General features: G+C 40.6%; 2 protein-coding genes across 2 annotated transcripts; one reads left to right on the top strand and one right to left on the bottom strand.

Moving 5' to 3' along the window:
• Positions 1 to 1,727: 1,727 nt before the first annotated feature.
• Positions 1,728 to 5,049, bottom strand: glod4 (glyoxalase domain containing 4). Its single transcript, XM_067595077.1, has 9 exons — positions 4,737 to 5,049; positions 4,487 to 4,536; positions 4,255 to 4,375; positions 3,989 to 4,133; positions 3,327 to 3,463; positions 3,079 to 3,165; positions 2,861 to 2,974; positions 2,698 to 2,784; positions 1,728 to 2,597 (listed from the first exon to the last, which is right to left on the bottom strand). Exons 1-9 carry the CDS (start codon positions 4,824 to 4,826, stop codon positions 2,532 to 2,534), a joined length of 897 nt encoding a protein of 298 aa, XP_067451178.1. The 5' UTR covers positions 4,827 to 5,049; the 3' UTR covers positions 1,728 to 2,531.
• A 2,168-nt stretch (positions 5,050 to 7,217) lies between these two features.
• Positions 7,218 to 13,063, top strand: mrm3a (mitochondrial rRNA methyltransferase 3a). The gene is made up of 4 exons (XM_067595073.1): positions 7,218 to 7,634; positions 11,750 to 11,994; positions 12,080 to 12,241; positions 12,343 to 13,063. The coding sequence occupies exons 1-4, from the start codon at positions 7,258 to 7,260 to the stop codon at positions 12,930 to 12,932; spliced, it is 1,374 nt and encodes a 457-aa protein (XP_067451174.1). The 5' UTR covers positions 7,218 to 7,257; the 3' UTR covers positions 12,933 to 13,063.
• The last annotated feature ends 8 nt before the right edge of the window (positions 13,064 to 13,071 follow it).

Raw genomic sequence — 13,071 nt, 5'->3', positions numbered from 1 at the left:
GAGTTTTCATGGAACAGCGTTGCCATAGCAACGCCATGAAAACAGGAAACTGTTGTAATTCATTGTTCAATTTCATCCAAACTCGACCTGCTTGACAAGAGTTCAGGCCTTAATATTTCTATATATAAGTATTGAGTCATAGCTATCTACTGGCAACAGGAAACAAGCCTTATGTTACAAACTTCCTTTGATTTACATGAAATTTATAGGTTGTGGTCAACCTTGATCAAACCAGAGGTAACAAGCATAGGAGTCATTTTAGACTCGGACTTGAGCTTTAAGTCCAATATAAACAAAGTGACTAAAACAGCATTCTTTCATCTCAGAAATATTGCCAAGGTTCGACCATTCCTAACTCAGCAAGATGCTGAAAAACTCTTTATCTCAAGTAGGTCGGACTACTGCAATGCACTTTTTATGGGTCTTCCTAAAAGGTCAATTGAAAGACTACAGCTTATTCAGAACTCTGCCACCAGACTGTTAACAAAAACAAAAGAGAGAGAGCACATCACTCCAGTCTTGGCTGGACTACACTGGCTCCCTGTGTCTTTCACAATCGATTTTTAAGTCCTCTTACTTGTTTATAAAGCTCTCAATGGGTTAGGGCCAAGCAACATCACAGACTCCCTATTGCTTTATGTTCCTTCACGAGCCTTTAGATCTTCTACTGCAGGCTTGCTTGATACCCATTAGCCTATCCAAAAGAAAACTGGAGATGCAGCTTTTTTCAATTATGCTCCCAAATTATGGAGCACCTTACCTAAAGACATTAGAGAGGCAGGCTCAGTTGAAAGCTTTAAACGACACCTAAAAACATATCTTTTTAACCTAACCTTTCTATTGCATGATTTTTGCACCATATCCCATCATCTTTAGGACACTTCATTCAATTTTAAGGCATTTTCATTCTTTTTCATTATTGATTGTCTTTTACTTAAGAATTTTAGCTGTTTCCTTTTTAAGCTATTCTTGTCCTCTTTTAATGGAATTTTCTTGTTTGCCTCCTTTTTTTCTACACATGTATTCCTGTTTAATGTTAATCTCTTTTGTTTTATCTCTTTAATGTGAAGCACTTTGAGCTACATTTTGTATGAAAGGTGGTATACAAATAAAGTTATTATTGTTAATATTATTACATTTGATATACAGCAACATAATGTACATGTAATGCATATTTTCTTGCACACCATAGTGGACACAGGAAGTGATATTTATATCCTACATGCAATGTCCATTATTCATGAAAATGTACAGCCATGCCAGGTAACCTCCAGTAAATATATTTCTGCATTAATGATTCATTTGTGAAACATAATATTTTACCCATTCACAGTGTCCAGTAATCCTGAAAACTCAGAGCTGTTTCAGCTGACCTCCGGTAGCAATACTACGGCTGCCACAACCGCCAACACGAGTGAGGTGCGAGGGCCTGTTAATCGCTGTTTGCAGCTTTAATTATATATATTTTTGAATACTTTAATTTTTTATTGTGTTTTCAGCTCTGGACACAACATGAACACACATAACACTGAACAAATACAACAAAAACAGTTCTAGGTTCAGCTCAAACATATATACATTATCTTTATAGTTACTCCATTCTAAAAAGACTGTAAATGTGGCAGATATCCACTTGATATGACTAACTCGGACTGCTGAGGCCTCATATAAGCTTCAGCTCAACTTTTAAATGCATTTTTGCACAAAATGACAGTGTGGACACATGGTGGATTTTGGCCCCCATCACTTACATTGAAAGCGCATTTGAAGGGGATTTTTTAATAGCCAGTATGAACAGGAGGAATGATTACAGCAAGGAAAACCTCTTTTAATGTTCATTGGGCACCTGACTGTTGTTTTAAAGACATATTTGAAAAATTGTGAACCTATCCTGCATCCTAAATGCAAAATTGTAAAGGAGTTTCACCACTAAAGTGCAATATCAACAAAGATAGGCCTTATATTACTATCTACAAACTACAAATGATCACCAACAAGCTGAGAATAGGAAATGGTGGGGATGGGTAGTATTACTCCAGAGTAGGATCATGGTCTTGCCCTGGAGCAAAATGAGTTCCTGGGTCCCTATTAAGCCTTTGTACAAAGTGTACAGTTTTTCGATGCTCTCCCTGGTTAGTAATCCAGCCTTGCATAGGAATGGTGGTTCATACATACACAATGCACAGAGGGTGGTTGGTGGGGATTAATTGGGGCCCTGCAGCAATTTCCATCAGGGCCCTCCAAACAGTTCAGTTACTTATTGGCTTTAAGATCAAGTCGCATTATATTTAATTTATAATCAATTGGACTGAAAATTGATCAAAATGAACAAATAGTCCTTTTACTAAGTGCTGTCAATACAACCGCACCTCACAGCATGCTTCAAGAAAATAAATCTTACACTGCAAGCCAAAGCATAATTGAGTTGACGTTACAAGAAGAAGATTTACACTACAGGTGCCTTGTACAGAATCTCTCATGAACTAGTGAGAAATTGATGGTGCTCAGTTTTGCAGGCAGGCTTCTTCATCTCAAGCAGCAGCTTTCTGTCTGTTGTGTTTGGCAAACCATTCGGCGCTTTTATCTTCCGCCATAGCCTAAAAACAAGTATAAAAGCATAAAAAGCACAGGTACAGTGAAAATCAAAAACATGTTGCATATTTAATGTAGAAAGTAAAATGTTGGAGCAACACCAACCTTATCAAGCAATTCATTTCCTCTGGGATCCACCATGGACAGCTGCCTGAATGCTTCATCTCCCACAAAGCAAATCTCATGGCTGTCCTAAAACAAATATTATACAGTTAAAATCTTGAACTGAGACTCAATGATTGCAGCATTATTTAGGTAAGACACTTACTGGGTCAGCCAAGATAACCACTTCTACTGTAGCTTTGCCAGGAGTGTCCAAGCTGACTAATGGTGTGAGAATTTTCTGATTTTCCTTTTTCATCAAGGCTTCGAGGTCAGGCAGCTGAGAAATGTAATAAAATATTGATGATGACAATTAAAATAACAATGATCATGTTTCTCCACTATTAATAAACACAGGGTTATGTCCATGAAATAATACTTTACTTGCTCCCTTGGGGATGAAAATGCTATTCTCCCAAATGCTGTTCCATGATCTACGGTCCCACTGATATCTTGAAGCTCCAGCTTACACTGAAAAAGATTAAAAAAAATAAAAAAAAAGATCACATGCAGATAAAAACACATTCTTTATGCATTAACACAGAACATAAAATACACAAACATAAATCCTCGTTATCTAATCTAGCAAATTTTGAAAACAGAGAAAGATGATATTTTTTTCTTTTGCTCACTTGAGTGTCTCCAAATCCCATCAGCACTGTTTTCTTGTCCTCATTCTTTTCCACCACCTTCATTCCCAAGAGTGCAGTCCAATAGTGGGTTGATCTCTGGAGGTCTGATACTCCGAGACAAACCTTCTGCACAGGGTCTGGGAACAAATAATCACAGGTTACAGGCCATGTGCTGTACTTGTTTCAGTGTGTCCTGCTTAGTGCAAAATAAATATAAGATGTTTTCTTGTTGTCTTTTTTTCATTTAATATAATTTGGTTTTTTTGATTAATCAATTATGCATTACTAAATAAGATGTTAAACATCCATGAAGTTCTTAGAACCCAAAGTGATCAGTGTCAGAAATGCTTATTTGGTTTGACCAGGAGTCAATAAAATAAAATAAAATTACTTATTTCAAAATGTTTTTTCAAAAGTTTTTCCTTGCTGCTGTCGCCAAATGCTTGCTCATGGGGGAATGTTGGGTCTCTGTATTAAAGGAGTACGATCTGGACCTGCTCTATGTGAAAAGTGCCCTAAGATAACTTCTATTGTGATTTGGCACTGTATAAATAACATTTAAAAATAAAAATAAAATGGACTTGACTCAAGCACTGGATAATCCACATAGACAACTGTGTATACAGGAAAAAAACGACAGAAACGAGACTTGTATCACTCACCATTGGGAGGCTGCTCTTTGTCCACCAGGTAGAAGGGATACCCTCCTGGAGCCTGTGTCAGGTACAGAGCTTCTCCTACCTCAGTGAGAGGCCATCCCAGACGTTTAGCATTGCTGACAGCTTGGCTTGACTGCAGAGTGAGCCCCTGAAGGCAACACAGAGATGACAATTGACTTATTCAAGCCTCCTGTATCCCTGTATAACAGCATGCATATATACAGTATGTCGTTGTCCTCTGCAGAATTCCCAAATGAACTCTGACCTACCAAGAAGTCATTGCCGAGTTGATACTCTCCAACCCCATAATTGTATGTCAACTCAGCTACAAAATGATCATCTTCTGGCCCAAAGCCAACCATTGTCTTGCTCCATTTTCCATCGTAGGGCCTGTATGGATACAGGATGAAGGCAGAGTTAGCATTAGGATGTTAATAGCAGTATAACTCGGTGTTAGACTAGAGTTCAAAGTTCAGCTATTATGAGATGTTTCATACCTACCCATTACACGTAGCTTTGCAACCTTCCTCAAACTCTTCATGGCGTAAAACCTATAATGCAGAAAATAACAATTAAATATGAGAACACGTTTATTAAAACAGTCAGGTTTGTTTCACAAACATGACAGAAGAGGAATTAGTCCAGGTTGTGCAACACACTGCGGCTGATATTAGCAACATCATCATAACAAAATTTAATTAGCGGCTTCAGTCGCGTCTGGTCATTAAATGAAGCTCCGGGATCAAAGCACCTTCATTCCCAGCACATCTCGGTAAAATGTGGCTGTTTTGTTCCTGTCACCAACTTTGAAGACAAAGTGCAGAGCTCGTCTCAAAGCCATGTTGTTCGATAGATATTGTGATGTCTGTACAGGGCGCGATTAAGCTTCCTGGCGATCGATTTCTCTGTGGTCGATTGGTGAAAAGTAAACACAGAAATAGTGGGCATAGTGGACACAAGCTTTCGTTAACTAAATAAAGCTTTGTTGTTTATATTAAGTGTAAGCGTAATGACTTTACGTGAGAGTAAAATGCTGTCTCTATCATTTTAAATGATCGTCGCTCATAGTTACGTCCATTAGTGGTATCATCCATCGTCTCGCATTCTCCCGCGAGACAAAACTGTCAACTTCTTGATGAAACATTTAAAATAAACTATCAATAGTATATTTAAGATTGATTGGCTAAAACTTTGTTTAGTTCATAATGAATCTCCTTGCTTTTTCCCAACTCTGTGTTTGATCAATGCAGTAGATTAAAGTTCTTTCCTGTCATTTTATTTCTGGTAAATTACCTGTTAAACCTGCCAACTTCCATAAACAAGCCCTTGACACATGACAGATTGCTTTCAAGCACAACTTCTCCCTACACAAGTGTGTCTTATGGAACAATCAACATGTTGTATACAAAAAATAAGACCACATTTTTTAAGGACCGTTTTTACCAAGGTATTGTGTTTATTTCTGAACTTTTAAATGAAACAGGTGACATAGCTTCCTATGAAAAGTTTATCCAACAGAGAGGATTAGACATATCTTGCTCCCATCATTGCAGATGTTTCCTAACATTAGCAGGAATGTTTAAACTGAATTTAACAGATCTTTTCCCTCAATAAAGTTAAAGAAATTCATACTAATATTTTACACAGATACTATCCCTGCAACGAATTCATTCACAATTTTAGACCCGATGTTTCCCCTTTATGTTCCCTCTGCAAAAAGAAAGTTGAGTCCTTTTGTCAGTTATTTTATACCTGTATTCATTCAAGTAACTTTTGGATTCAAATGTCCTTATTAATCTGGGAGACTCATAAGGTCATTATTATAGAAAGTGTGGTCTTATTTTTGAATGTAAAGTCTAACAAGAGTGAAGTTGATAACTTGATAAAACTGCTGTGTCTTTTGAGCAAACATCATATTCACAAAGCCAGATTTCTTCAGTTTCTTCTAAACAAAAGCTTGTTTTATGTTGAACTTCAGTCTTTCTTTGATTCTGTCTGAGTTTCTAAAAACACAAGCTTTAAAGACATCTCTCTCTCTTAAAGATCCCCTCCAGACATGTTTTAAGATGTATTTAAAATACTCTACTTTGGATAATAATCTGTGTTTGATATGGTTTTCCAAAAAAAGTATAATTACCTCGTAATGACAACCTATCCTTCTTCCTCATTAAAAATCCCAGAATCTATAAATATGCAATATAGTTCATTTCATGAGTTTAACTGCTGGACAAGAGATGTCTCGTACCTCACTGTAAAGTCCATCTTAGTGTATGTGCACTGGGAGCTTCAGGTTTCCACATCACACTTGAGTGAGTTGAATATTTGACCAGGATTGGCTTCTAGACTATTTGTTATGTCACAAATCATGCTCGAAGGCCCGCCCCTTTAAACTGGATTTTCAATGAGCTCAGAGAAACTTTCTACTTTCAGCAAATAAATGTGAAAACAGCCTTCTAGTGTCAAACTCTGCACATAAATCATTCTGCATAGAGAAGCTCAAACATTAAACTGTAGGAACAATAAGCAAAACATATTTTTGAGTGGAGGGGCACTTTAAATTGGTTTGCAATATTTCTTATTCACTTTTTAAAGTTACATTTATTTATTTTTCACTTTTAATTTCTGTATTATGTTTATTTTACATTGTACAATTTTATTTCTGCTCGTGTTTTTATGATCAGTTTATTTTATTTTCCCCCCAATACTCCCTGTACTGTTTGTCTTGTAATATTACTGTGCTGATAATAAAGTTTTAAAAAAAACGTTCTTGATGAAACATAAAAAAAACGTTTTTAGTTTGCTAATATTTTCTTGGCGATACAGTCCCACACATTGTATGAGTTATAAACTTTATCCTAAACTAAAATAATTTTGGATGCGTGAATGTAGTTTTAGCTACTATCTACTGCTCAACAGTCCAGTCCAGTAGGTGGCGGTAATGCTAGTTTGCCAACCGCCATTAAAACTCAAAGAAGAAGAGCTGGAGGCAATATTTTTTTCTAGGATGGCAAAGTCAGGACCGCGCCTCTAATTGGCTAATTGGTTTACCCTGATATTCTTACCCTAACCCTGACCAATCTCACTCCTCATGTCTAAACCTAACCAACCCAACCAACGAAGACAACAAGTACTGGCCAACCAGACGCAGAGTAGGGCGGGTCATGACTTCGCCATCCTAGGAAAAAAAAAGGCGAACTGGTGGTGGCGCTATGTAGGATAATTTGCGTTAGAAACAGCATTCTGTTAGACCAGCGAAGAAGAAACGGGGCAAAATGGCAGCTACCTATACAAGAAGCGTGATAAATCTTCTCTTATCAGAGCGAAATGCTCTCTTATCAAGGGGAAACGGGTTTCTTGTGGAGTCAAAAAGGTATGTGCGTGGACTGAGAAGGAAACCTGTCAGAGTGTTACTTCCCGAAAACGAGACAGGTGAAGTGCTGAAGCAGTCTGAGCCAGCAGTGCAAAGCATGAAGAGGCAAAAGGAGGCGAAAGTCACTGTAACCTCAGCGCAGCATCCCGGAGAAAGTGACCTTGTGAGGCCGAGGACCGGCGTGCAGTCACCCATGAAGTATGCTCATGTAGCTGCTACAAAGGATCAGATTGATGGGCTCCGCTTCGAGAGGGCTTTCCCCGGAGATAAAAGACTGGCGTGAGTGTCACAGTGTGTTGAGTTATCAGGTTACAGTGAACGTGTAAAGAAAAAAACACTGTAGTTTAGTCAATTTCAAGTTGATCGTGATATATCATACATTAACCTTCCTGTCACTGCTAAATACTGACACTGACCCCAATGTTCCCAATATTTTGATCAAATCTCCCACTAACAGTGTGATGCATCCCTTATAGGATATGTTCACAATTTTTCAAGACTGTCTTAAAACGAAAGTGATGGGCCCAAATGAACATTGACACACATTGCCATAATCATTCCTCCTGTTCATACTGGCCACTAGAAGATCCCTTCATAATGTGATGGGGGACAAAATCCACAGTCCTCCTTCTGTGCAAAAATGTATTTTAAAGTTTATCTGAAGATGATATGAAACTTCAGCTGTCCAAATTAGTCAAATCAAGCAGATATCTTTCAACGTTATAGTCTTTTTTTGTGCCAAGGTCCCCCTTTTTGTTACTATACTTCCACCGCAGCTCAACAGGGAAACACTGTCCAAGGAAACACAAAGAGGGAATTTTATACTAAAAAGACTGTAAATGTGTCAGATATTGACTTGAAGTGACTAACTCAGACTGCTGAAGCCTTATATGAGCTTCAGGTAAACTTTTAAATGCATTTTTTCACAAAATGACTCTGTGGACAAATTGTGGATTTTGGCCCCCATCACTTACTTTGAAAACACATTTGAAGGGGATCTTTTAATAGCCAGCATGAACAGGAGGAAGAAAACCTCTTTCAGTGTTCATATGGGCACTTGACTGTTGTTTTATGACAGACTGACAGAAAAGTTGTGAACCTATCGTTTAATATAATTCATACAGTTTTTCCATTCATATTCTATATTTATGTGTTTATAGTTTGTAACATAGTAAAGCAGATGCACCTTTTTGTACATTTTTTGTATTCATTGCTTGAAATTTACACTTCATTGCCAGTTTATCACACCTGTAGTACCTAAAACAAATAGTACAACAGCCCTGCAAGAAATCTGGAGATTATGCTTAAAACCAATGTTCTCTGAGGGAGGGAAACAAGTACAACACATCAGTATGTACATCAGTATAATGTGTCCTCCTCAGACCGACCTGAAGAACCTTTTTCAAAGCCAGTGAGACTGTCACAGACAGGGGACGGCAACGCTGTTGCTGTCAGTTTCTCCCTTTCAGGGGCCAGGCCCACAGATCCCAGATTTTGGGGTGCAGGTGCCAAATCTGGCCCTGGGCCTGTGACAGTAGGTCTCTGCACACAGGGAGGCTCCACGGTCTCCTTAGAAATGATCTCTGTGAACCATGCTTTCTTGGGCCAACGTGGGGTGATCAGAATCATAGTTAATCTCCCTATGCACACATGCTCCAGTGTGGTCTGGATCAGTGCCACCGGAGAAAACGCGTACAGGAGTGTCCGAGGCCACTGATGAGCCAGCGCATCTAACTCGAGGCACGCTTCTGTCCTGTAGCGAGAAGAACATAGGACAGTGCATGTTTTCTCTCAAGGTGAACAGATTGATGGTGGCTCTGCCAAACCAACCCCATATCTGTTCCACTACATCGGGGTGCAGTGTCCACTCTCTTGCCAGTGGAAAACCCCTGGAGAGAAGGTCTGCCTGCTGTTCAGTATTTCCAGGATGTGTGTCGCCCTGAGAGACAGCAGGTGAATGTGGCTCCATGAGAGTAGGCTGTGAGACAAAGAGAGGAGGGGAAGAGAGCACATCCCACCATGTTTGTTTGTGTGCAATTACACATTTATTGTTGCTGTGTACTACAATATACTGTCCTGAAAGCAGACCCATACTGTAAAATTGCCTTAGTGACAGCTACACAGCATAGAGCTCCAGCAGATTGATATGCTATGACCTCTCCTCATCTGTCCATGTCCCATTCACATGCGCGTTCCTGCAAAGGCCTCTTCAGCCCCATTTGGATGCATTCGTGGTGACCACAATGCATGAGAGAACCCAGCTGAGAGGGGCTCCCTCACGCAAACATGCTGGATCTCTCCATGGGAGCAGACCCTAATGCACGATGGTGTGACCTACATCTTCCGATTAAAAGGAGAACATTTGTCTGGCCTGCACCCAGCGCTGGAATTTTCACATCATCAGCAAGCCCAGAGGCACCACTGGAATCATAGAGGCCACCAGTCCCAGCAGGCGCTGGCACTGATGGAGATGCACAATGTGATGTGGCTGGAACAGAGGCCGACATCGGTTGAGAGCGGTCAGCCGGGGGATGATGACCGGGCTCGGTTGTCTGTAGAATCCAAATCCAGACCGAGAAAACAAATTTTCTGGGTGGGAGTGAGACAGCTCTGTTTTATGACAGATCCCAGAGACTGTGGGTGAGTCACCAGCTGTATCTCTGTAATATTGGCATGTGAAAATAGGTCCACTGCCATGAACCAGTTCCCCAGTCAAACCGACTGCATTACCTGGTGTAATGTCAGCATTTTCAACTTGAGCTTTCTCAGGTATTTGTTTAGTACCCTCAGGTCCAAAATAGGACGGAGACCTCTTTCCTTTTTCGTTACTACAAAGTAATGGCCGTAAAATCCAAACTGAGCTTTGTTCATGGGGACCATGCTTGGAGCCTGTTTCTCCAGCAGAGAGTGGATTTCCTCTCTTAATACTGGGGCGCAGGATGGTTACAATGCTTCTGAATAGTGGTGGACGCTCCCTGAATTGGAGACTTAGCTGTGAACTACATTTCCCATGTTCCAATTCGATGCTCGTCATTCCTGCCAAGAGGTTTCTCTTGCAGCTAGTCTGCTGAACATTCACAGCCTCTGCTGGTGGACAGAACTCGGTGAACAGCAGCGACAGCGGTACTTTAGGGGATGCCCAGGACCGTGTGAGCTTGTACACAGTCAGAGAAAACAGGCAATTTATGTCTCACTGCTGCAAGCTTCTGTAGGAGAAAATAATTTCCTGCAAGCCAAGTTAGCTGTTGGCGAGGAGGCAGAGTCGGCCATGGCACTGAGCTGGGCTAAACACGGCAAAGCAGCCAGTTAGAAAACTAAATAACCGCTGTGTGAAGAGCCTTGGTAGCGACACCTTAGGCAAAGAGCTAGATGACCTCCAAGCAGGCAATTAAATCACTAGCAAGGGTCCTAAGAGAGTCAGGTTATGTGAGGTGAAGTGCAAAAAGATTGAGGAGCAGAGACTGTGCAGGGTCTTTTGTAGCCCCAGAGGAAGGCAGGACTTCTCCTCATTGGCCTTTTCAGGTGTTTTAAAAAAGGTTGGTCTCACGAGGATGGAATCCCCATACTGATGTGTTGTACCGAGTGTGCCGAGCGAAAAGGAACTTACCCTCATTTAAGTTGTTTTTGTTGAAACTGAGGTAAAAAGTAGTTGGTTCAACTTCATTTTGGAGGCTGGAAACTGTGGTTGTGTTAAATTGTGCTGTGAGTTTCGTTTGTTTTGGTCCACCCTCATAGATATATTGAAGCGTGGATACAATTTAGAGGCACTTTTTCACTACAACACAAAATATTTTAACAATACTACAGCTGTGATGGCATGGATTTTTTCTTACCATTGTGAAAAGCAACATGTCCCCGTGGTTTGGCAGTTCATCGACCCCTCCCCCTGTCATATATGGTCTACCGTATATGACAGTTGTGGTTGATATTTAAAAAAAAAAAAGCAGTAATAACAGTAATGAGCAGTAGGCATCACATTACCACGGTAATGGTAATGTGGTTATTTATCGTCACAGCTCTAAACAGTCTCATAAACTACAGCCTCAAAAATGATCATAAACTTGAAATAACACCTCTAAATCAGTTTATACTGAAAGTGATTACAACCCTGGTGAAGGTTGGCTTTATTGCAGGACTATTGTATAACACTGTGTTACTTTTTGTACTATCTAATAAACAACAAAAATACATGTACCTAATAAACTGGCAACTGAGTGTATGTACCGTAATTTTTTTCTCAGTCAACAGTTTTAGTTACTCCTTTATGATAATATAGGCCAGATTAACTTTCTATAATTCGCAATATTTCCAAAATAATAATAATTTTATGCACTGACAGTTGACACTGCCTGTTATCCACCTCTGCCTCCCCCCTCCTCTCGCCTGTCCTGCAGGAGGGTAGTGAGTGTTGCCCGTTCCAGGACGTTTCGGGAGCATCAGGGTAAAATCCTTCTGGAAGGCAGGCGTCTGATCTGTGATGCCCTGAACGCTGGCGCCATCCCACAGATGGTGTTCTTCAGTACTGTGGATCGGCTCCGAGAGCTCCCCTTAGACAAGCTGAAAAGGGCCACTTTAGTCAAAGTCAAATTTGAGGACATCAAGATCTGGTCTGACCTTGTGGCCCCACAAGGAGTGATAGGTAAGGGGTCACATGTTTTGTTTGTGGTTCATTATGAAGTACAGATACTCTGTTTTGTTGTTGACTTCTACCTTTGCTTCTGCAGCCATATTTTCTCGCCCGGACCCATCACGGCTGAACTTTGTAAACACAAGTCATTCAGTGCCAATGTCCCTGATATGCGACAACATCCGTGACCCTGGCAACCTTGGGACTATACTACGATGTGCTGCTGCTGCTGGGTGCCAGAATGTCCTGCTCACCAAAGGTATGCTCATGTAATCAATTAAAAGTGTGAATTCCATCTCTAGAGAATGGCCCTGCCTCTTTGCTCGTCATTTTTCAAACCTCTTTATTTGTCACCAACAGGTTGTGTTGATGCTTGGGAGCCTAAAGTACTGCGTGGAGCAATGGGCGCTCATTTCCGTCTTCCTGTTTATCCCAGTTTGAGCTGGGATGATATCGAAAATCACCTCCCAAAACCTGTGACTGTCCACGTGGCTGACAACAGCTGTGACGAAAGTAGAGAAACTGGGGACGTACAAGTTAATGCTTCTCACAAACCCTCCAAAGCAGGAGACTACGGCTGGATCAGCGCAAAGAATAATCGAAACAACATGCGCTATGAGGAATACGATCTGGACTCTGACACCGATTGTGAAGATGAAGGACTTTCACTCCCCAGAGTGGACTCCAAGCTGTACCATGAAAGCTGGGCTCAGAGTCCCACTGCTCTTGTGATAGGTGGTGAGACACATGGTCTCAGTCTAGAAGCAGTCCAGCTGGCAGAGAAAACCGCCGGTCAAAGGTTGTTTATTCCCATCGTTCCTGATGTGGACAGCTTGAATTCAGCCATGGCTGCCAGTATCCTTTTGTTTGAGGGCAGGAAACAACTGTTAAAGCTAATTCAGACATCTGGAAGGAAATGGAAATCTAAAGCTGAGCGGCAGTTTTCATGATGTTCCCTCTAAATATAAGTATTGTGTAAGATTTCCTGTGTCCATTTATTCTTACTACCAAAGACTGAACAGAATAATTTAAATGTCCAATGTACGTCCTGTTCTGCAAATAATAAAACACTGAATTTCAATCAGGGAT

The sequence above is a fragment of the Thunnus thynnus genome, chromosome 7 (assembly GCF_963924715.1).
Source record: "Thunnus thynnus chromosome 7, fThuThy2.1, whole genome shotgun sequence".
Classification (NCBI taxonomy): Eukaryota; Metazoa; Chordata; class Actinopteri; order Scombriformes; family Scombridae; genus Thunnus; species Thunnus thynnus.
The sequence above is the reverse complement of the archived record's forward strand: the minus strand, read 5'-3'. Positions and strand labels throughout refer to the sequence as shown.